At 46.7% G+C, this 24,037-nt stretch overlaps 1 protein-coding gene across 4 annotated transcripts in view; it reads left to right on the plus strand.

The window, feature by feature from the left end:
- tnrc6c2 (trinucleotide repeat containing adaptor 6C2) overlaps window positions 1-22,362 on the plus strand; it is a 47,046-nt gene extending 24,684 nt beyond the window's left edge. For 2 of the 4 annotated variants that reach the window (XM_027283612.1, XM_027283615.1), the window contains 19 exons: window positions 4,266-6,764; window positions 7,708-7,911; window positions 8,492-8,658; window positions 8,759-8,836; window positions 9,298-9,355; window positions 9,446-9,588; window positions 9,740-9,889; window positions 10,639-10,788; window positions 11,291-11,410; window positions 11,511-11,594; window positions 12,043-12,322; window positions 12,983-13,147; window positions 13,891-14,082; window positions 14,380-14,529; window positions 14,660-14,770; window positions 15,232-15,447; window positions 15,988-16,061; window positions 16,181-16,320; window positions 16,905-22,362. In XM_027283612.1, the coding sequence (XP_027139413.1) occupies window positions 4,266-6,764; window positions 7,708-7,911; window positions 8,492-8,658; window positions 8,759-8,836; window positions 9,298-9,355; window positions 9,446-9,588; window positions 9,740-9,889; window positions 10,639-10,788; window positions 11,291-11,410; window positions 11,511-11,594; window positions 12,043-12,322; window positions 12,983-13,147; window positions 13,891-14,082; window positions 14,380-14,529; window positions 14,660-14,770; window positions 15,232-15,447; window positions 15,988-16,061; window positions 16,181-16,320; window positions 16,905-17,256 (5,333 nt within the window). In that variant the 3' untranslated portion in view covers window positions 17,257-22,362. Of the gene's footprint in view, window positions 1-4,265; window positions 6,765-7,707; window positions 7,912-8,491; window positions 8,659-8,758; window positions 8,837-9,297; window positions 9,356-9,445; window positions 9,589-9,739; window positions 9,890-10,638; window positions 10,789-11,290; window positions 11,411-11,510; window positions 11,595-12,042; window positions 12,323-12,982; window positions 13,148-13,890; window positions 14,083-14,379; window positions 14,542-14,659; window positions 14,771-15,231; window positions 15,448-15,987; window positions 16,062-16,180; window positions 16,321-16,904 lie in introns of all 4 variants that reach the window. The other 2 variants (XM_027283613.1, XM_027283614.1) reach the window with 2 other exon arrangements.
- The last annotated feature ends 1,675 nt before the right edge of the window (window positions 22,363-24,037 follow it).

The following is a 24,037-nucleotide window of genomic DNA, read 5'->3' on the forward strand; positions in this document are numbered from 1 at the left end:
GTGCTCATCATTAGGAAATTGTTGTTATTATTTCGCTGTAGTCCAGGTTCCGTGTAGAGAGGAAGCCTGTAACGTTCATGTGTTGGCCTTGCACACAAAAAGCAGCCGTGCTCCCTGCTGGAAGCACGAGGAACCATCGAGGGCCCCTGAGTTTTTTTTTTTTGACCCTTTTTATTAACAAAGCGTAATCAGAGACTGCCCTCCTAATTGCAACCAGAATGAAAGCGCCACATTACTGACACATGATTGCCAACGGTGGATGGAAATAATTGTCCCCTTTTTCTTTGTTTTGCGTGTTCTGCTTGCTTTCGTCTCCCCCGCTGCCAAAATCACGTCTTTGCCAAGACTCAGCGAGACCTTTCTGTTGGAATGTCTGCGGAGGGAGCCCGAAGGGGGGGAACGATCGAGGCGTGCACGTGGAGGTCCACGCAGGCACATGTGTGCGTATTTACAGGGCTGGACTCGATAGAATTAGCAGCTTTACAGTTTAACGCAATCTAATAGTGTCGTACGAATGCCTGCACACACTGTAGGTCTGCTGCAGACGTACTGAGAGGATGTGTGTGTGTGTGTGAGCGCTCTGAGAGCGGCGTTGGTACCTCTCAGGTATTTTTCCACTCGCTCTCTCCCAGACTGACCCCCTTTTTTTCTCTACCACCGAATGCAACACTCCTTATTCTTTCCTTTTTTGTTTCATCTGTGTGTGTGTGTGTGTGTGTGTGTGTGTGTGTGTGTGTGTGTGTGTGTGATAAAAAGATGGCTCCTTTCCAGACTTTGATTAACTTATCATGTAACCTATTTTTACGCTCTTCGGGAAACTAAATGTGCAAATGAGACTGAGACAAAGAGAGAGAGAGAAACAGGGGGAATGTACGCCGGGTGGGTGAGGGGTCGACCAAACAAAATTTTCCTGAGGCAGCAGCCTCTGAGCTTCTTGGCTACGTTTCAGATCTGATAATACGGCGCTCCTCTCTGCTCGGAAAAAGCTCACGTTGACAGCAGAAAGAAAATAACATCAGTAGCTTTTAATGATGCCGTCATGTTTCTTTCTCTGCCACCGGAAGCTTGCAGCGGTAACCGAAAAAGGCCGACCTGTTTGGGTTCATGCTTCACTCTTTTCTTCAGTGGTAGGCAAACCGGCCTTTTGTGAAACACTTCACTCACACACAATTGTAGACGAACTCGAACCTCATTTAGTGCCGCAGGCAGAAATATCTGATACCTAAACACCAAAACTTAACTAAGATAAATGTAGAAGCAGGATATTGTTCTTTCACAGTAAGAGCGTGATCCCTCCATGTTAAACCACCAAAGAGAAACCATTGAATCCTCTTTGACACATTTATCCAGTGAATACAGTCGCTCAGTTATTGTGACACCTCAAACATTCGCGACTGTCTGATATACTGAAGTCAAATTTCAGGTGCTTTTAATATCTTAACATTACTCCTTAATGCAGCGTTGCAGTAGTCGAGATCAGTCTTGGTCTTTAGATCCAGATCACTTTTTAAAGACCTCTGCCTCGTCTCGGTCTCAGACAAAGAGGACTCTGGATTTTAGTTCAAGACCTGTCAACCACACCGTTGACTGTCTGTGAGGAGACATCAGCCAAATCTTCTGGAATGAAATTTGGTTTCCTGAACTGCAAAGAGTTCGTCTGCAAAACGGCGTCCAAAAGAACACATGGCGGTTTGTAAATACTTCAAGGTGGCGCTTAATGAGGTGACTGCCTCAGTATGCCATGTCCTGTCTGATCTTGGTCTTGTCTCTGATCGTGACCGTAACATTGCTGTGTTAGCTCGCTGTCTCCACATGAGTTTCCACATCAGTGATTGTGGGTGTCCTCTCTGTTACCTTCGACATTTGTTACCCACACTGAGATTATGTCTGGTTTGTTTCTAACTTTGAACAACTCCTAACTTTCCTTAAAATACGGCGCTGTTACAGCACTCGTGACAAATCACTTTTTCTCTGATGTTTCAGTATTTTTTTTATTTCTGTGTTCAACTGATTGTAAACTGACTGCAGAGCAGTTTCTGTGTGTATGTGTGTGTGTGTGTGTGTGTGTGTGTGTGTGTGTGTGTGTGTGTGTGTGTGTGTGTGTGTGTGTGTGTGTATGTGTGTGTGTGTGTGTGTGTGTGTGTGTGTGTGTGTGTGTGTGTGTGTGTGTGTGTGTGTGTGTGTGTGTATATATGCCATCAGTGCGATAAGACTGCCTGGGGAGCAGAGATAAGTGTGCTGAAGCAAAAATTGCATTGGCAGTCACTCTGTGGCACGTTGCTCAGTATATCTTAAAGCCACATATCTGCTTGTGTTTGTGTGTGTGTGTGTGTGTGTGTGTGTCCACACACTTCAAACAAATGGACTTCCCTTCCCTTTCCTCATCTGACTGGATGTTTTGACCACTGGGTCTTTATCTCATGATGGATAACTTATAGCTATTATGGAAATCACTGCAACAATCTGATGGAAACTAATGGCAGAGTAATGGAAGGTACGGCAGCTTAATCACCAAACAAGGCAAATATTTTACAAACACAGCCGGGGTCTTCTAATTAAAGGTTAGTGAGCCACGCTTGCTGCGGGTTGCTCAGGAGGTTAGACAGAAATGTGTTGTTGTCTGCTCGGCTTGTAACGCTCGTTGGAAAGGTCTGCTTGTATTGGATACGGGCTGGCATCATTTTTACGTTAAAAACTTGATGTTTGCATGAGATAAATATCTCACATTCGTGCACACATTTTGGACGTTTCATAGTGTACATTAATTTCCCTTTTCTCCTTTGAGAGTTCTTGGATTCATTTCTACCTTCATACACTCTCGTTCCCCGTGTGTGTGTTCGAGATTCGCTTATTGGTTTTCAGCCCGTTACATGAGGCTGGCCTAGTGGTTAGGATGTTTGCATGCCGGATCGATAACCTCCCTGCTCTCACCCACTAGCATTAATAAGATCATTGATTAGCTGCCTCCCACTGATTGATTACCCCTTTACAGCATTGAATCAGTCTATTATTAGTTCCCCCTCTGATGGGATTCTTTTGTGCCTAATGAAATTGGCTGTGTGCAATACCATGTTGATTAGAGAATCGTTGGCTCTTTTTTTAGCAGTGCGGTGCTGAATTTGTAGATCATGCTTACAGACATGTAAGTAAAAGGACGAGATTCACACGCTCGCAGTGTTTTGGATGTACAGGTAGCGAGAAGTCAGCAGACACATGCAGATATTCACACTCGGAGGAAGTTTTTTGTGGTTTCTTAGTGCAGTGCAGTCGGAAGAGGTGTAGGCCCGGTGGAGCGTAGGGAGTGATGGATGAGAAGCCATCCTGGTTTCATTCCAATAAATGAGCGGCGTTCCACTTGGGCTTCCCTTCACAGCCCCAGCCAGCGAAGCCGCGATGGAGACGGATGGGCCTCTCACCGCTGGGTGTTAGAGGAGAGCAGAGTGGCGAGAGGGAGAAATTAAAGGGTGAGGAAAGAGGTGGGGATAGAAAGTGTGAGAGGGGGAGACATGAACAGAGACAGAAACAGGGGGAGGAGGGGGGAGTATAATAGATGAGGGCAACTAGAGTGAGAAGGAAGTAAGGGGGGGGGTGACGGTGAGGTGAGAGGAAACAAGTTGGAATGAGAGAGAAGGAAGGATGAATGGATAAAGGAAAGAGAGCGAGAGTTCCATCTCCCCGTTTCTGTTTGGCTGACTGCACCACAGCCGTGGATATATGGATATGGCATAGCTGATATGACATGTAACACGCTTGGCTGTGCATCCTGATTATGTGTTGGGTGGTGGAACGTGCAAAGTGTGTGCCCATCTCCTCCTGCCAAGTCTGATAGCGAGCATTAACCAACCAAGAAGTTAAAATGGGTCCAGGGGACTAACGGGGGGCATGTATTACACAATGTTCTTTAGTCTAACCTAATGTATTTCTTCTTTCACCACCCCACCGCTCCTTTGTCTCCTCCTGTTAATCCATCTCTTCTTTATTTCTGCATCTTCTGTCACTCAAATCCTCTTTTGTTATGTCCAGCTCTGTCCCCCTTTGTCTTAACTTGCCTCAAAAACTGAACAGCTAAACCTGTTATACACCATGACATCAACACTGATTCACTATCTCTCGCCCCCATCAAGGGTAATGAGAAACGTAGGGGTCATATGATTGATGACAGACTAACCTTCAGTAATCATGTTGTTGTTTCCCTTTTTTGTGAGTCACTTTGGATAAAAGTTAAATGTAAATCTAAATGTCAACTTGTCTCCTTCTCTCCTCAGACATATCCCTCCAGAGTGGCTCTGTCGCCCAGTATGAGACCTCTCATTGGGGAACCTCTTTGCCAGTCGACAGCCCCTCCAGTGCCAACAGCTGGGACAAAGTGATTATTGACAGAAGTGACACAGAAGCTTGGCCCTCCATCAGCCGCAGTAGTGACCCCAGCCACCCTGCAGCACCAGAATGCCCCTTGGGCTCAGCTAGCTCTAACCAAGACACCAGTGCCGTCACTACCACCAGTAGTAGTAGTTTTCTGAGTATGGCCACAGGTGCCGCAGGCCAGCCGGCCCACTACACCTCTCTCAAAGCTAACAATAACATGATGACGGGACCTGGGTCAGCCAACACATTAGCTGGAAATAGAGGCTGGGGCTCAGATGGGAAACAAGATGGTATGAACGGCGGCCGTATAGGAGCGCCCAATAATTGGGGCTCTCCCAATTTTAATTTGAACCTCAATCCCAATGCCAACCCATCAGCCTGGCCTGTTCTGGGCCATGAGGGTGGTGGAGGTGGTGGTATTGGCCCCAATGGGGTGTCAAACTCCCCATCCCTCCCACCAGGTATTAATGGCAATGGAAACATGGGAAACGGGGGCCTGGGAGGTGCAGATAATGGTGGGGGAGGTTGGGTTGGCATGATAAGTGCTAACGAAAATGATAAACAGCACCCTTCAACCAACACAAGCTTGTCCTTCAACATGGAACCTGCTAACCTTAACACTGATAGACCAAACCACACTAAGCAACAGCAGCAAGCTCAGGAGCCTATGAGCCCCATCCACGGGTTAACTGGCTGGGGAGGCCAGTCACCCACTGAATCATCCCAGCTCAATGGGGACACAACAGGCAGCTCTGTATGGGGAAGTGGAGAAACCAAGGCAGCTGACTCTCCCAAGGACTCAGGCTGGGACTCAACTCCCTCTGGAGGCCTGTCTGCCTGGGGCCGCCAAGGCAGTGGTGGTGGGAGTAGTGGAAGTGGCGGCTGGGGCGACTGGGGCAAATCCTCTGGTGGCGGAGATGCATCTAAAGGCTGGGACTCAGTAGATGCTGGTAGTTCTGGTCCAGGTCAAGAGCAGCAACATAGCTCATGGGGCCAGCAGTCTGGAACAGCCCCAGCAAGCGAAGGTAGCGGGGACAGCAGTGAAGGTCGATCCCACCACAGAGACAGGTCCTCCAGCATGGACTTTACCCCTATGCTACCACGGCAGGACCTGGATCCCAGGGTGCTGAGCAACACGGGTTGGGGACAGACCCCCATCCGACAGCACACTGTATGGGAGATGGAAGAAGCCAATTCTGATGATGGGAAGAGCAGCAGCAGCTCCGACACCTTAGGAGGCTCCAGCACTAGTAGTGGATCTTCATCCACCAATGGTGGAACCATCAACCCCAACACTGGCCCGAGTCAGAGGCCTGGGTCTGGAGGGAAAAATGACAGTGAAGGATTATCATCCTCTGGCTGGGGAGCCCCTCCACCTCAGCCAATCCAGACTGGATCAGGATGGCGGGACCCCCCACAGTCACACAGCAAAGCCCAGAATGGCACTACCAGTGGCTGGGGAGACCCTATGCCTACCAGTGGTCCTAGAAATGGAGGCACACAATCCTGGGGTTCTGAGGACAAGGCACCCGGCTGGGATGATGGCATGACGAAAAGTCAGCCTACTAACTGGGGAGAGGGCCCCAAAAGCTCCCATGGTTGGGGCAACAATAATGGTGGCTCCAATGGCCCCAGCACAGGAGAGTGGGGAGAGGCAGAGGTCAAGAACAATGGATCCTCCAGCAGCATGTGGGAAGGAGAAGGAGGAAATGGAGGAAATGGTGGAAATGGTGGATGGAAGGAAAGTCCCAGAGGTGGAAATAGAGGAGGAAGCTGGAGTAAGCCTGCTCCTACTGTGAATAATAGCAGTTGGGGGGAGACCCCACATACCAATGGCCCAGCACAGGGAGGCTGGGGATCTTCCAAGCCCCAGGAAAGCAGCAGCAGCAGCAGCAGCGGCGGCAGCGGAGGAGGTGGTGGTAGCATTGGGTCATGGGGTGGTCCAGGTTCTGTGAAGCAGAACGCATCTAGCTGGGGCAATAGCAACAGCAAACAGGACCAGGGCATGGAGCCCACAGGCTGGGAAGAGCCCTCCCCTCCCTCCATCCGCAGGAAGATGGAGATCGATGACGGAACGTCCACCTGGGGCGATCCCACCGCCTATAACAAGACGGTCAACATGTGGGATCGCAACAATCCCAACGGTAACCCGGGCAACAGCGGCCCACCTCCCAGTAAGAACGGTGGAGTGATCATCCCCAACAATAACAACAACAATCACCCCGCCGGCCCTGGCAACAACAACAATCACCATCATGCTCACCACATGCACCACCATCCTCATCACAGCCAACCCCCAGCTCACCTGCAACACCACGGAAACAACAATGGGTCACCCAACAATGGTGCCTCACATCCAGGCGCAGGCCCCCAGGGTAGACCTCCCCACGCCAACCCAGGTAACCTGTGATGTTGTTTACAACCTCAAATGTTGATTTTACTTAAAGTTAAAGGAATATTTGAATCTTTAAATGCACTACGCATGTATGTATGATGTTTGACTAGAGTCAGTCCTGATAAATTATGAAGATAGACGAAGCTTAAATTGCTATTTTCAGTCATCAACACATAAACTGACTAAATTACTAACAAAAAGCATCAATAGTTTTTCTTTTTAAAGATCATTCCTTCAAAGTATTCTCAGTTATTATGAAGCAGATCGCCTCAGAGATATTAACGACGTCTTAACAGCCACGCGCTCATTATTAAGATTCTCTACAGCCAGCTGAAGTTGGCACTGCAGTCAGTTCAAACAAGTCTTTGTGAAGACAAAGGCCATGCACACAGACATGGCACCGCGTTAATTCCCAGCATTCACCTCCTCTTGATTGTGAATGAGACTCCTGCCCCCTGCTGTTTGACATTTGTATTGCACCTACCACAGCATCATGACCACCTTAAGACTGAGCACAGTTATACCCACTCCGTCTTTACTGAAGCCAATATAGGCAGAGAGAAGAGATGGAGTGGAAGAGTTTGCGCCTGAGCAGCTGATTTCATCCATCTCCCCCTCCTACACACACACACACACACACACACACACACACACACACACCAGCTGATGAGGCAGACTGAGCTGGTCAAGGGCCTGCTGCTGTCAGGCCTCTATATATAGACAGCATGGCACTATCTCAGCTGACGAGCCTACTGTTGGTCTCTCTGATTACGTGTTAGTACAGCTCACCAGGGCCTGATAAGACTTCAGTGGTTTCAAGCAGTTAAAGATCTGAATTGTGCATGAATATGATGCAGGTCCTTTAGATATATTATTGTTTAGTACTCAAATGATGTGTAACTGTTAAAGTAAAAATAAAAAAACTAATTTAGCATCTTGTTTTCCAGGATGGGGAGAGCTTCCCACCATTCAACCCAAGTCGGAGCCTGCTTGGGGAGAGCCGGCAGCTCCGACATCAGCCGTTGACAACGGCACCTCCGCCTGGGGAAAGCCCTCAGGTGGAGTGGGAGGATGGGGAGACGGTGGCCACGAGCCCTCTGGACCCTACGGCAGGGCCAATGGACCCCCTGGGTCTGCCCCCTGCAAGCCAGGTAACACCCACAGATGAATAATACTTGCAGTGATGTGACGTCAACAATGAGATATGAGTGTTTAGTGTCATTGGTGTTGATCTGGCTGCTGTAGCAGCAAACTGACAGTCCACGTGGTGTGAGCTGAAGAGTATAATATAGATGAACTTCTCTGCTTTAACCTGTCGGTGTAATTGTCACCTTGTCAATTAGGTAGTTTTGGGTTGTTTCCCATTGGTACCACTCCTCCTCTGACAGACAACGTTAACTCCCAGTGTGTGTGTGTGTGTGCACTACCACACGTCAGTTAAAGGAACAAAAACTGGAACGTTTTTTTTCAGACCTCTGTACCATTTAAACCAATTCTAAAGGTTTGTGTTAGTGCTACTGGAGTGTTGCTGGGATTAAAGCAATTCCACGCCTCAGCAGGTCTCAGTTATTTGTGCTGTTGGTTTGAAATGTTGGAAATGGCAGAGGGGAGGCGTCAGGAGAGGGAAGTGAAGTCTGTGCAAATGGCAACAGTGGCACCAAGTGGTCAGAATGAGAATGACCCTGTGAAATGTGTTGCATGATGTAACATATTACTCCGTCTCTTCCTCAGGCCCCAAACCTATGCAAGATAGCTGGGGAAATGGAGGAGAGGACATGGGCATGTCTACAGGCCAATGGGACACAGAGGATGGGGACATGTGGAACAGCCCCACCTCCCAGGAGAGCAGCTCCTCCTGCAACTCCTGGGGCAATGGACCCAAGAAGGGCCCAAGCAAGGTCAGAGAACACACCTTCGACTCGTGTCGTAAATACACTATCAGATATTAACAGAGGATCGTTAGAACAATATCTTTATGTCCTGTTTGTGTGTTTTCAGGGGAAGATTGGCAACAAGCCAGATGAAGCGTGGATCATGAACCGTCTCATCAAACAGCTCACTGACATGGGCTTTCCGGTACGTGGAGAGGAAAGACGTTCTCACATTGACACGCCTTCTTTTAGGCGGATCTGTCGCTATACGTTCTTTAGACACACACACACATTAAACTTCGTCGTACAGCGTAGAGACACATGAAGTAGAAACAGTAGAAAAAACAAACTGTTCCAAACACTCTGACTCTCCAGACCGAGTTTATGTGATAACAAGTTTAGTCTGTGAGACACAGAGTGCATCACAGCCTGAAATGCTTTGTCATCATTTCAAAACGAGGAAACATCCGGAGAACTCAAGATAAGAAAAGAGGATATCAGCTGATAGAAACATTAAAATGTAGTAAAATGTAAATATACAGATAAATAAAGACTAGAAAATCTGTTTGCTTTAAAAATATGATCGAATATTGTTGATAAAATGCAGGCTGTCAAAATAAAGTGCAGTCAAAGCACTAACAGGCTCGTGTCCTTCATGTGTTACAGAGAGACCCTGCTGAGGAGGCTCTGAAGAGCAACAACATGAACCTTGACCAGGCCATGAGTAAGTTCACTGCATCTCTTTAACAACACATCATCTGACTTTGTGTCACTTATGAATTCATCTTTTATTTTTCCTCCCGTCTGCTCGCAGGCGCCCTGTTGGAGAAGAAGACGGACCTGGACAAGCGGGGCATGGGCATGTCCGATTACAGCAACGGCATGAACAAGCCCATGGTGTGTCGGCCCTCTGCACTCTCCAAAGACCCCTCTGACCGCAACACTTTTCTCGACAAGGTGAGACGTTAGACTTAATGTTCACACTAACTGTTGATGCTTGCTACAAAGAGAGGATCACAGATCACGAACCCATCGTCATTCATGTTGGTAATATGTGATGACTCATGTTTTTGTCCCTCTGTCAAACATTTATTTTGCTCTGGCCCAGGATGGTGTTCTGTCGGATGACGCCCCCCCATCACCGTTTCTGCCTTCCCCCAGCCTGAAGCTCCCCCTGGCCAACAGTAGCCTTCCTGGGCAGGGTCTGGGACAGGGCAACCCGGGGCTGGCCATGCAAAACTTGAACAACAGACAGCAGGTGACACAACCGTGTGCACACACAGTTAGACTGCACGCGGCCTCATGCAGGATTTAAGTGTACATGATGTCGTGATGGCAACAACTGATTCATTTAATTTGTTTTACACACATCACTATATCCACACACACACTCTCCCAAACCTTGTATGTTGCTCACAGTGAGAGAGTGTGTGTGTGTGAGAGAGTGTGTGTGAGACCTTGCCTGAAGTGCCCATTGAAATCAGATAGTTAGGCTCTATCAAATATCACCCCCAGAGGCAGCCATGGCCCAGAAAACTGCAGCATGTCCTTGAAGCTCAAACAAAGGCGCTGTCAGTGGCCCTTTTTATATTTTTACTCTGAATAGACAGACCTCTTGAACGACATGAAATGTGCATGAAGCTGCCACGCACAGGCTAATTGTTTGATCAATCAAAATAGTCACAATTTCATAATCTAACAACTCGCTTCAGTGGATGAGTGTGCAGCAGAGGGAGACCTTGAGGGTTAAAGTGACGGCTGGGAATATTATCGACCCGCGCCAGGCTTCTGAGTGCACTTTAAGTTTGTTTGGCTTTTTTTCATCTTATTCAAGTGCACTCATTCGTGTACTGAGCAGCTGAATGCTCATCTCCTGCATGCTGTATTCTTCTGTAGCTGTTTATTAAAGAGGACACACACATTTCTTTTCAGACTCGGCTCTTCATTTAGAAAAAGGCGTCAAATGGCTCCAGCGTTCAGGTCTCATTGAAACCTTTTTTTGCACAGATACCCAGTGGAATGTTTGGCAGTAGTGGAGCAGCACAAACCCGGGCCATGCAGCAGCAGCAGCAGCAGCCTCCTCAGCCACCAGTGCCACCTCTCAGCTCCTCCCAGCCTAGTCTACGTGCTCAAGTGCCTCAGTTTCTCTCCCCTCAGGTACACATGCACACATGATGATGCACACCATGTTGATAACACACAGGGCCAGGTAAACGTCGGCCTCTAACCCCCATTTTTAAACTCTGAATTCTCTATTAGTGCATTTTCTTGTCACCTGACGGGGCGCCCTGATAGCTCACCTGGTAGCCTTAGTGCACAGAGTACGGCAGTGGCCCAGGTTCGATTACAACCTGGAAGACTTAGCTGCATGCCGCCCCCTTTTTCTCATGTCTCTGTCAACCTGTTACTGTCTAATAAAAGCTAGAAAGCCCTAAAAAAATCTGTTTCATTTCAGCCTCTCATTATGCTTTAAAAATCTAAAATTTTAGAAGTAAATTAGCAGAATTATTCCTGGTTATTTTCTGAGAATCACACTTTGCTCTTAGCATCCTGCTGGCAGACCCTTCTTCTCTTTTCTAATCTTATTTCCAGCAGCTGTTGTTGTGATTGTGACTAACTTGTTGTCTCTCCTCCTCATCTTTCCCCTTTTTCTCCTCAGGTCCAAGCACAGCTCTTGCAGTTTGCAGCAAAAAACATTGGTCTGAATCCTGCACTTTTAACCTCACCAATAAACCCTCAACAAATGACTCTCTTGTACCAACTTCAGCAACTGCAAATGGTGAGTGAGAGTCTCTCTTTGCATTTTCATCTCTAGCACAGCACATACATCAGTTCAGATAACTCCTATGATATGATGTATGTGTCTTCCCTCCATTCAGGCGTACCAGCGTTTACAAATCCAGCAGCAGATGATGCAGGCGCAACGCAATGTTTCCGGCCCCATTAGACAACAAGAGCAGCAAGTGAGTCAACAGAGGACGCAACATTACACCCACAAAAAGCATGATCATAAAGGTCATTCATGGCATAACTGTGACCCCATGTGAGCACTGACTCAAAGGCACTAACACAACCTCCTTTAGACAACAAATATTTGGATTCTCACATGTTGACAACAGCGTGTTACATCACGAGTTGGTCAACTTTGAAAGATATTAGCGTGAGAACAACGTTACTTCTCGTTGAATATGAGTCAATCTGTCTTTGTCCTGTTGTGAAAAGATGAAAGAGTTCTCCTTTTTCTCAGCGTTGGGTCATTTGTAAGACAATATCACTTTTGAAAGAGGGGATGCTTTTTTTCTCAACCTTTATTTTGACATTCATCTTCTCATAATTAAACTTCTTTTCCTCCCCCCTCGTTGGCCAAAAAAACTCCTTTTGTGACACATTGTTGCCTCTCTTCCATCTCAGGTTGCACGTACAATCACCAACATGCAGCAGCAGATCCAGCAGCACCAGCGTCAGCTGTACCAGGCGCTGCTGATGAAGCAGCAGCAACTTCCCTCTCATTCCTCCTCCTCTTCCTCCTCTGCTGGTCTGCATCCTCCCAGTGGCCCCGCCGGAGGCCCTGGCTCTGGCAAATCAACCCTGGACCCCTTCACAGGCCCACACCAGGCTCCGGGCCTCACCGACACACTGCACACCAAAGAGCCGCCGTCTTCGCCCAACGCCTACAGCACCTACCCTCTCTGTGAGTGCGGGATGGGGACGTTCATACATCTGCTATGTGAACCACAAGTGCCACTACCTGTACCTGTACTAATACACGCACAGAGAAAGATATTAAATGTTCCGTCTTCACTTTCAGGCGTATATATCCACGTATACTCATCCTTATATACACGTTAAACACATCTGCACATCTAAACTCAGCCACGTTTGAAACCTGTTTCTATGTTGACTTCTGCTTCAATCCGCCGGTCATTTTCATATTTAACTTTCCCACATCCTGTTAAAAAAGTAACTTTATACAAAACTGTTATTCACATCAGGAAGAGGAAAGAATGATGCTCACATTGGGGTCATAAATTCAATCCATTGAATCCAAATTCCAGACCAGTTTTTCAGTGTAGGTGATGCTGGATTTAGCCACTAGTCTCGTGAGTCCTGCAGCAGCTTCGTCTGTTTTTAAATGTCCCAGATGAAGTCTCAGACTTCAGCAGTACAACAGACAGCAGTTTGGCACAGTCTCAGTCTCAGAATATGTGGAACACACTGTCACTAAAAAAACTCGCATTTTTTCTGGTACGGGGTCAAATTTCAAGTTCAATGTTTAAAACACTAAACTGCCATCACTGACTGTTTTGCACATTATTATTAAATTTAAACATTTTTTTGTGTGTGTGTGCAGCTGGACTGAATCCAAACATGAATGTAAACTGCATGGAGGTTGGGGGTCTGTCCCTGAAGGAGCCCCCTCAGCCCCAATCCCGCCTGTCCCAGTGGACACACTCCAACTCCATGGACAGCCTCTCCGGCAACTCCTCAAACATGGAGAACAACCTCAGTAAGCACGGTACGTCGAGTACAAACATTCACGCACAGATTCACCCTGCTTGTTCGGTAAACTTGTAATATAGAATCTCAGCCACACGCCCTCACACGTTTGTATAGTTGAGAAACTTGACAGCTGACAGCCTGATATCACGAGCCTCTCCTCTGTAGATTTTGTTGTTTTTCACACATTGTGACTGCAAACTCATTCGCAGCTTGAAGCACAAGCGAGGTGTCAAAAAGCCTCCCATTCACAGCGATTCTCTTTCTTTCAGTTCATCACTTCAGTGTGCGGCCGCGTTCAGGCCAGAAAAAGAAAAGAAACTTCTTGGTGCTTCTATTTTGCGCGCCAAACACAGACCAAGCCAAGCACAACAGGAGAGTTTAGTCCACGAATCCACCTGGAGCGCGCTCAGTTTAACGTTTCAGGCCGACTGTGGAGCGGTGTTTCTCTAAAAGTCGAATATGGCTCAACAATGCATACCTGATCACTGTTTTACCACCAACGTACACGAATAGTATTAGCCACATTTGGATTGTGTATTGTTTCGTGATGAGAGGAACTGTTGCTAAATGACACAAACTTTCCATTCTAACACTTGAGATATGATCTGGCCTTTTCGCCCCTCACATACTCTCATCTTCAAACACTTCTTATCTTAAAGTCTCTAGTTTCCTTTCATGAACTGTACAAAGATGCACCAACGGCCACTCACAAACTTAGACGTGACACATTCTTTGGTTTATCTTTGCGTCTCTTGTTAGGTGCCATATCTGCTGCCTCTTCCCTGGGCCCCCCCGGGAAGCCCCCTCAGCTGGAGGACTCATACAGCCCTTACAATCTAATGTCCAGCTCCGAGTCCCCCACCAGCCCCCTGGTGCCACCGGACAGCTGGGGCCAAGGCAAGAGCCCCAATGAGAAGATCTCCAATGGGACCAACATTAACTGGCCCCCAGGTGAGGACCAGCACCCTGAATGTGATCCACAGCTACAGCATCAGTATCTTGAGAGTTAATCTGTTTTTAGGTCACCAGTTCAAGTTCAAAATAAAATGCTAACGTTACAACCACAGCATAAAAATGAGGAACTGATTTAGCATTTGAATATTTTCAGCTGAAGTCTCGTCAGGCTCAGAATAGAGTTCGAGAGCTGTGGTTTGGACGCTCGTCTGTCTTTAAACGATAAAGAAGCTGTGAGATTCTCGGTGGTTTCAGGGTTCGATTTCTCTTTAAGCGCCTCATGTCTCCCCTCAGAGTTCTGCCCCGGTGTGCCGTGGAAGGGCCTTCAGAACATCGACCCCGAGAATGACCCCAACATGACCCCTGGCAGCGTCCCCAGCGGTCCCACCATCAACACCAACATCCACGACGTCAATCGATACCTCCTGCGGGACAGGAACGGAGGTATGAACAGAGGCAAGGCCACCAAATTCATTTTAAAACCATCCGTAACCAGAAACCTGCACCACACATGAACTTTGTGTTTTTCCTCTTTGTTTCTGCTCACAACACCGTCACCTCTACGCCCATGTAGCCTCCTCCCCGCCTCCTCCACCTCAGAATGGCTCTCTGCCTGCAGCCGGCAGTGACTGGCCAGTCTACTCTAACTCTTTCAGTCTGTCGTCCTCTGACGGAGACAGCTCAGGTACACATCACACAGAGTATCTTCCCTCCATGTGTGGACCTGCTTAAACCTCTCCTCATGCAAACAAGGAGCCCTGATACGACCCGACCCTTAAACTTACCCTCGCCTTCCCCTGACTCACCCGCGCCCATGAACCGCACCTGAACTTGTCCTGAGAGCTTTACCAGCGCAGCGACCGCACCTAAACATGACCTTCAAAAAAACCCACAAAAAAAAACAGCTGGTCATAACATGTACACACCCTGTGTGTGTGTGTGTGTGTGTGTGTGTGTGTGCTTTAATGTGTACATGTAGTGTAAGTTTCTTGTCTGTTTTAACAAACTTTCCCAGCAGATTTCTGAAGATGTTTAGATGATTTTTATGCAACGTTTCCTGCATGTTTGATGAATTTAATAAAACGCCTCGTTGTGAACGTCTTCCTGTCTTCCTGTCCTCTAACTCTGCCCGTCCTCTCTCTAAAGGTAAACTGTCTGACATGAAGTCCACCTGGTCCCCGGGGCCCATCTCCCAGAGCCAAGCCTCTCTGTCCCATGAGTTGTGGAAGGTCCCTCAGGGGCCACGCAGCACCACGGCCCCATCCCGGCCCCCGCCGGGCCTCACCAACAACAAGCCCTCCTCCACCTGGGGCGGCAACTCGCTGGGCCTGGCCCAAGGTTGGAGCGGCTCGTACTCCTCTGGTGAGAACTCACACACGAGCTCTTTTTATGTTGTCAAGTTGAATAAATTAGATACATGGGAAACACTCACTCCTTCCTCACAGGCTAGAGCTTATTTACGATCAGAAGCCCCAAACTGAAGTGAGAGCGACATACATCGAGCTCGCTCCCTCGACATATTTCACACCCAGCTACACACAGACCTGATCAAAGATGCATAGGTGTGGCAGAGTTCTGTGCTGGTGAAACACACCCTGCTAAACTGACATCTTGAGGTTTACCGGCTCCGAGAGAAGCCTCCTTTAAACTTCAAACACGTGACCTCGTTTTGACATGACACGTCTAAATTTCATGTATTCAGACTGAAGGTGAAAGACGGCTTTTTTAGTCGTGTGTGTGTGTGTGTGTGTGTGTGTTTTCCTCTGTTGTTTAAACTCTCTGACCTTCAGCCTGGAGGTAACACAACCCCACAGTGGTTTGACAAAAAGGAAGTCGCTTTCCTTCGTCTTAATGTTTGACAACAAGCAAGTAAAACACCTAAAACTCGATTTGTCGTTTCAGAGGGAACCACCTGGAGTACTGAAAGCTCCAACAGGACCAGCAGCTGGCTGGTGCTGAGGAATCTAACCCCACAAGTACGTCCACTGTGCTGCTAACGCTTGACAGATAGAGTTCAAAGATCTGATCATGGATCAGTGTCATGCCCCAAAAACAAACCATAAAACAACGTGTGATCTTTCTTTTTGTTTTCCAGATTGATGGTTCGACTCTGCGGACTCTGTGCATGCAGCACGGCCCCCTGATCACATTCCACCTTAACCTGACCCAGGGGAACGCTGTCGTGCGCTACAGCTCCAAGGACGAGGCCGCCAAGGCCCAGAAGTCTCTGCACATGTAAGCCCCGGCTCCTGCATCGTCCAAAGAGCGCGTAGCAAACAATTAAAGAAATATTCACCTCAACTTCCTGTTTTATTTTCAAGAGAAGGCAGCTGTAAGAGAGAGAGATAAATCTGGGAAAACCCAGTGGTCTTAGTTTCATGTTTAGCTTACTGGGAACAGTGGAGCTTCCTCTCAGCGCAGACGAGGCTATTTCTGTATCTGTCACATGGGAGAGGAGGTGGAGAGTCATGCAGCAGTCAGCTGTATTTGTAGTGTTAGTGATAATCGAAGTGAAACACAGCGTAGACTCAGTCTGAGGGACTCAGCGGCTCTGTCCCTGATTTTGTTTTTTCTAACGGTGGCAGCTGCTGCAGCTGGTTGTCATGGAAACAAAATGCAAGCCGCCTGACCCAGTTTTCACGATCAGCAGCACGAAACGTGGCTGTGGCAGCACACACACACACACACACACACACACACAAGCATAATTACATGATGAAGGCCTAAAAAAGGCGTTGCTGTTTGTTTAAAATGTGCCAGCTGTCCTTTCTGCTTAAATCATCGTTCTAACAATGGTTTCCTCCTCTGTCCTCCCGAAGGTGTGTGCTCGGAAACACCACCATCCTGGCGGAGTTCGCCGGCGAGGAGGAGGTGAACCGCTTCTTTGCACAAGGCCAGTCGCTGGGGGCGAACACCACCAGCTGGCAGGCCAACCCGGGAACCAATCAAAACCGGATGGGGGCAGCGCAGTCCCACGCTATCGGCCAGTGGAGCAACAGTGGCGGAGGTGGAGGAGGCAAGGCCAGTGGAGGCGACCTGCTGTGGGGCGGCGTGCCTCAGTACTCCAGCCTGTGGGGGCCGCCGAGCGGAGAGGACGCCCGCGTGATCGGGAGCCCCACCCCCATCAACACCCTGCTGCCTGGAGATCTGCTGAGCGGGGAGTCCATGTAGGGTGACGATGCCACGATACACTAACCAACAACCAACCAACCAAACCACCGCCACCGTCATGTAAGCCATCGGTGGAAGGTGGGAGGGAAAATACAAAACAAACCAACATGAACAAAACCCAAGCAAATCATGTGGCGATAATCAGTATCAATGAAACTGAACTGTGAAGTGTGAATCAGAAGGCCGGAGTCCGAACAGACTGCAGACTCCTCCTCCTGCTTCACGTCAGTCCTCTTTGTTTGTCGTTTACCTTCGGAAGAAAAAAAAAGTTGTTTTTTTTTCTCCTTTAAGTATTTTTGATGCATCATATGAAAACAAACTCAACACAAAGAAACCTTTGAAGTGTTTTTTAGTTTTTCCATAAGTATACACGACATTCTGCGTGAAGTGTTTTTAGGAGAAGCAATCAAAGCTGCCATCTGAGACTTTCCTTTTCCCTCCAAAAAAAAAAAAAAACGAAGAAACAAATCATCCCAAAATGAGACTGAAACCATTCCCAGCATGTCCATGGCCAATGATGTGGTTCAAAGACCTTTTACTAGTTATGTTAACGTTCGTTTCTCAGCACTAATATTAGCCTTAAGTGCTCTCTGGCCCAGGTCCTTCCCAAGCCGCCTTTATTTCTTTATTTAGTTTGTTTTGTAAGTGAAGAAATAGCTGAAATCTTGCACAGTTTCACCCTCTGAGCCAGCAAAGTGGTTCCAGGACATGACTGGTGACCAGTGAGAAGGCCTGGCCACGTGACTGGCCCTACCAATCATCATCAGCTTAATTCTTTTCAATTAGTCTTCTCAAAGGGAGCGACACAGCTGTTCAATGTTCTTTCTTTGTTTGTAGGTCTAAACCCGAGCGTGTTTTTTTTAATATATGTATCACAACATATAAGCTGAGAGAAGATTATCTGTCGACCTCGCTGCGTGTCTCCGTGTACGTCACGACGGCACCTAATCATTGACGTCTGCAAAGCCCAGATCCTTCTGGTCACCTCTCGTGTTGGGAGCCAGCCAGGAGCTCGCTGGTGCTTTGTCGAGTTTTTCTATTGTCCGATTTGTTCTGAAGCCCAGCGGTCTGTACGGTCAGCCAGTTCTCGGAGGAAATACAAACACAATTTCACTTTCATTGTGCAATATACACATAGACCTTTCTTCTTCCGTTCACACTCTGTCCACCGGAGCTGGTTTCTCTTTATTTTTCTTGTTTTTGTGTTTTTTATTTTTATTTTTATTGTTGCCGTTGCAGCAAAAGAACTTTTGGAACTTCACAAACTTTACCGCCCCTTCTCAAAACTTGGATTCCCCCCAGGCCGCCGATTCCCCGCTGAAACTGTTGGGAAAAAACTCTGCAAAGAGGAAGAAGCAGCTGTCGAACTGTGCATGCAGCAAACTGTACTGGATTGACACTGGGTACACAATAATGCACACTTCCTCTCTGCACGCCACAGCCACACCCAACAGAGACTGAATCCACGGCGGGGCTCGGATCGGTCCTGGGCATCTGGCACAATACCAAATAAGAGGGGTTCCTCCTAATGCAGTAGACCTACGAGTGTTCCTTGCGTTTGGTACTGTACAAACAGAAAAAGGACTTTTATAAATTCAAAGGGTTTTATCATAGCACTTATGAAGAGCAAATCGCTTCAACTGCAATCCAATAAATCAGAAGAAGGAGCAGCGACAACACGAAAGCGCCTGCTCTTTATGTACTATATCTATTCCTTGGAGACGTGTGGCGTCGCTCCTCTGGTAGCACCATGAAGGGAAACTAAACTGAAATGTTGAACTTGGACAGAAACTGGTTTTAGTTTTCTTTCTTTGAAAGTGAATATCACTGTTACTCCAAATGTTTCGCCTTGTTCCGTTCGGAGGGCGCGTCGGCTGTCTCTGACGGGGGGCGAGGAGGGAGGGCGAGCGAGCGTCCACCGAGTGCCTCTCTGCTGTGGTCCTCCGGGTGTGAACCCCACAGCGCAGCACTTCCTCCTTGGGCTCCACTCGACCCTCCCCTCGAGTCCCCGCAAGAAAGAAAAAAAAAAAGCAGCTCCTCCTCCTCCAAGACCGGCCAATCACGGCTCTCTCTCTCTCTCCGCCACACGCGGCATCTCCAACAAGACGTGGAGGTGAGGCGGGTGAGGCTCTCCTCCCCCTCTCCTCCATCTCTCAGTTCTTTGACACAAAGATCACTTTAGCTGGAAGATGTAATAGTCATATTTCTGGAATTTTATCGCCAGTGTACTTTTTATTTTTTGTGTTCTGATGTTGTGTTTTTGTCGACGTGCAGTCGTCGTGCGGTCTACGAGATAACTGGCTGCTGAACTTTTAGCCCTTCACTGTTCATATGCAGAAACACTTTGGTCAGAGGTGCCTCTGTATGTTCATCCTGTGTATTGAATGCAAAACGAGGATCAATACTACAGAGCGTTATTGATTGTCTATTTGTTTTGAACTGATCATGACTTTGTGTTGACAGTATTCTGTAGTACTTCCAGGTTAGTATCTTTAGACGTGTAAAAAACAAAAAAACTAAAAAAAAAAACTAGAGTGTCTCAGACGGGTGGGGGTTCGTGGGTGTTTGTCGCTCCAAGCTGCTCCACCTGCCCGCAGGCTGTCCCCCCCTTCGCCCTTTGCCTAGCTGCTAACGCTATGACCTCGTCGCCTCCTCCACCCGCCTCAACCAGACCCAGTAGCCCCTCCTCCTCCTCCAACAGGCACCAACGGGCCCTCCTATCTGTTTCTATGCAAAAGACTAGAGGCCGGGGCCCTTCACAGCACGCCAACCCGACCTGGGAACGAGCACTCCTCCCAGACTTTTGGCAACACTCGTCCCCCTTCCTCCCCCTCGCCGCCGTTTCTGTTAAGCCACCAGAGCACTGTCGTCCACTAAAGTCCAAACACTTTATCCGAGGCGGGCCTTTCTCTCTGCGCTGAAGACACTTCTTTCTGTCCAGCTTGATCTCAGGGTTGGGGAGTTGATGATACCAAGTACGAGCTGCAGCTCTCCGTGTCTGTCCTTTAAACTGTGAGAGCGAAAGTCTTAAATTTAAACCTCACGCCTGCAGCTTAATCCTAATTGGACGGAAAAAGAATCTTTTCGTCACCGTTTCGAGGCCCTTTTGTTTCCCCGTGCATGTTAAGAGACGCCAACGTCATGTGCCAATATAAATTAGCCGTGTCATACTGTATCTTTATAGAGAGCACCGTGTTCCCGGTGTGGAGGAGCTCTGATAACCTTTGCAGAGGGTTCAGCGGGGGGACAGGAAGGGATCAAACACACGGGCGGCAGCATCACACCCTCAGACCGCTGAGTGTTTTTATGATTTGAATGCTTTTGTGGGGGACGCCCCACTGTAAGGAGGAAATCTTTACTCAGTTTGGGGGGTTCCAGTTTGCTACAGTGCACAGTCGATGATGATGATGGGTAATCCCGGGTACATATTTTTTTAAAACCAAAAATGAAAAATCGCATTTTAACGTCATTTTTATGAAGTTTGACATAAAAATCTTAAAAAATGTTCAAAAAATCTAAATGAAAAAAAAAAAAAAAAAGATCTATAATATGTTAAAGCTCTGCACTTCTTAGCTGAAACGTCTCCACGGTCATCAGCCTCCACGTGCCCCAACATCTGACGGGGGCGGACTGGTGGCCGGGGTGCCTTTTTTTTGGTGGATGCTGTATTTATGTCGTTTTTAATGTTTGTGTTTTCCCGCTCAAAGCGGGCCCACTGAACTGAACTGAACTGAACTGTACATTTCCACAGACCCAGATGGCTTGGGCCCACTGTATCAGCCTCACTTTTACCCCTCGGGTACAGCCCGAGGGAGCGAGGAGGGGGCCACATTTCAAGAGGTACAAAGTCTTAAAAAAAACAAAAATGTTTTAAAGTAAAAAAAACATAAAAATTACTAAAAAAAAACAACAAAAATAAAGAAGAAAACGGGAAAAGGCTACCTTTCAGGACTCCTGCAGTCCTGCAGCACACAAGCAAAAATCACTATTGCCTGTTTCTGTAACTGCCTTTTGATCCAAGCTCAGACAGACCCAACAGCCGAGGACCTCCCAGCATCCTGTACTAACTGGAGAACCCTGACAGTGAAGGGGGTTTCCCCATGCTGCACCAGCACCGAGAGGCTCTCCTCTCTACAGCTCTGTTCTAGATAACAGTATATATGTATACTGTGAGTATGGTGTGTGGTATCACCTCTTCAGACTTCTTGGATCGTAACCTCTGAAACTTTTTCGTTTTGATTTAATACGACTGAAAAATGAGCAATATGTATTTTCCCCGCAAATAAAGTGACGACGAAGGAAAGAATTCGTGTCGGGCGGTAAAAACTGATACTTGATCGATTTTTTGAAAGCGGCGTTGTTGGAGTTGGAGATATGCACGTTCTGGTTTTCGCCGACACGTTAACAGTACTTTGAAGTGCTTGTACTGCACACACACACATAACACGCACGTGTGTGTGTGTGTGTGTGTGTTTTTGTATTTGTTAATTAGCCGGTCTAAAAGCCCAACCCAACCAGAAAAATCACAAACATATCAAGACAAAAAAAAAAACGAAATATTGAACTCAAATACTTGAATCATGGAGCGCCAATAACGTAATGTGAAGTCAGTAATTTTTGTTTTGTCGTTCTCCGTCTGACAGGTACACTTTTAGAGGATTATTAAAAATGTTATCGAATCTGAAATCTTTGGAGAAAAAATGCAAAAGTCATCATCGACGTGTGCTTGAACGTCAGATGTTTGGATGAATGTGTGAAACTGTGTGTTAGCGGGCACACGGCCGCCTGCTGTTTCTGTTCCACTCAGTATGTTTTGTGTTTTTATTTTGTCAAAAAGCGATTCTGATGATAGACGTTGTTGTTATCTTCTAACGTTGCACTGAGTGTCTTCGACCCCTCGCTCAGCTAATCGTAGATGAAACGAGTCTAAAGTACGGGAGGGGGAGATGGTGACAATTCACGTGTACATGTTTACTCAAGGACTTTTTTTTGTTTCATTCTATCTGTACAAAGTTTATCTACCTTATAGTGGCTTTTATTGTGGAATAATCCCGTACGAGGGTTATCATTGAGTATTGCACCATTTTGTTCCGATTATACAAAAAATATCATTGAGTATTGCACCATTTTGTTCCGATTATACAAAAAAAATGAGAAAAAAAATGACAAAAGAGAAAAAAAAAAGTACAAAAAAAATATTAAAAAATTTAAAAAATGGGAAAAAAAACTCCAAACTGTGGCCATAGCTAGCTGTAGAAGGACTAGTGATCCCGACGTTAACTTCATGAGAAATGGGAAAAGGGATGAAGTGGGAGGTGAGTTTGTTACAAGACTCATTTCAGAGGTGCCTCGATTTTCAGTTTTATTTTGCAAAAGCCGCCTGTCGTTTACAAGCATTTCATTTGTCTGACGTTCACAGAACTAGGATAGAAATTTATGAGAAACAAACGAAAAAGGACAAATTTCATCTTCCATCAAATTATGGACATGAAAAAAAAAACAAATCTTGCAAAATGAAGATTTATGCTACTTTAAGAACTCTGGGATTGATCAGTGTTGTGTCATATTTCAATTTTTAAGTTCTCTTTCAGTGTCGACAGACGATCTCTGTTAACGTGTGATTTTATGTTTTTCTGTAAGCAACGCAGTTTGCTCACTATCTTGCACACTCAAAAAAATAATAATAATTTTAAAAAATGAATAAAAAAGATGTGGATTTTGTCTCAGGAAGGTCAGGGTTCCAGATACCAACTCCATCATTTCTCGGTTTTAATGTTTGTGAGGGGGAAAACAAGAAGAGACAGACGAGAGAGAACAGCAACAAAACGTTCGTAGCAAAAGTTCTATCTTTACCAAATAAAGACTGAGAATCAACTTTGAGAAAAGTGGAGTGCTTTACATGAAATCGAAGTAGAAATAATTGCTTTACATTGTAAACAACGATCAACGGTTTGATTGTCAAAAAGACGGTGACAGAAAAATGCATTTATATGTTTGTTCTTTGTTGTTTTGACGTTTCCATCCTGTGTTTTTTTGAATCATCGCTCGTGTCTGCGGACACGGCTGAGAGGTTTCTTCACATGTGAACAGACGTTTGTTGACGTCGTGGAGGAACGAAGCTGGTTTTTAAAGGATCATGATCTATGCACAAAGTGGGAGGGAAGAGTCCGAACCCAGCTGCTGTCCGTACCGCGGGGCGTTTGTCGACTCGGACTCTGGGGTTCAGGGTTTGATGTAGGGTCGTTTCTTGTTTTTGTCAGATTTCCTCCTCCACCCTCCTTATTATCATCATCTAATGTTTTAGCAAAACTTTACATTGCGTCGCCATGCTGTGTAATCCTTAACCAATGAGCGCTTATCCTTCTGCTAAAGCACTGTGGGTTGTACTGAGAAAAAAAAAGCCCATGACTTTTCAAGGCTGTCTGTTTTTTTGTTGTTTTTTTTAAAGGGTGGGTGTTTATGGGTGGGTGGTGTCGGGGACGGGTGGGGGTACTTTGCCTTTTGCCTTTCTCTTTACTTTGAAAAAAAAAACATTAAGGAAAAATGTCTGTAACTGAAAAACAAAGTTGTGGCTTTTAATGTCGTTCTTTTTTTTTTTTTGTTTTCTCCTCATAGAATGTGATTGTTAAGGACATGCACCGGAAAAAATGTTTCCATGACGATATGGAGCTTCTTTCGGACTATATTAATAAATTACAACATTTTCTTGGCTGTTACTGTTTGTGTGTCCTGTCGCTTTATTTAAGACTCAGAATCTTCAAGTCGTTTTATTTTTTTTAAT

The sequence above is a fragment of the Larimichthys crocea genome, chromosome X (assembly GCF_000972845.2).
Source record: "Larimichthys crocea isolate SSNF chromosome X, L_crocea_2.0, whole genome shotgun sequence".
Lineage (NCBI taxonomy): Eukaryota > Metazoa > Chordata > Actinopteri > Sciaenidae > Larimichthys > Larimichthys crocea.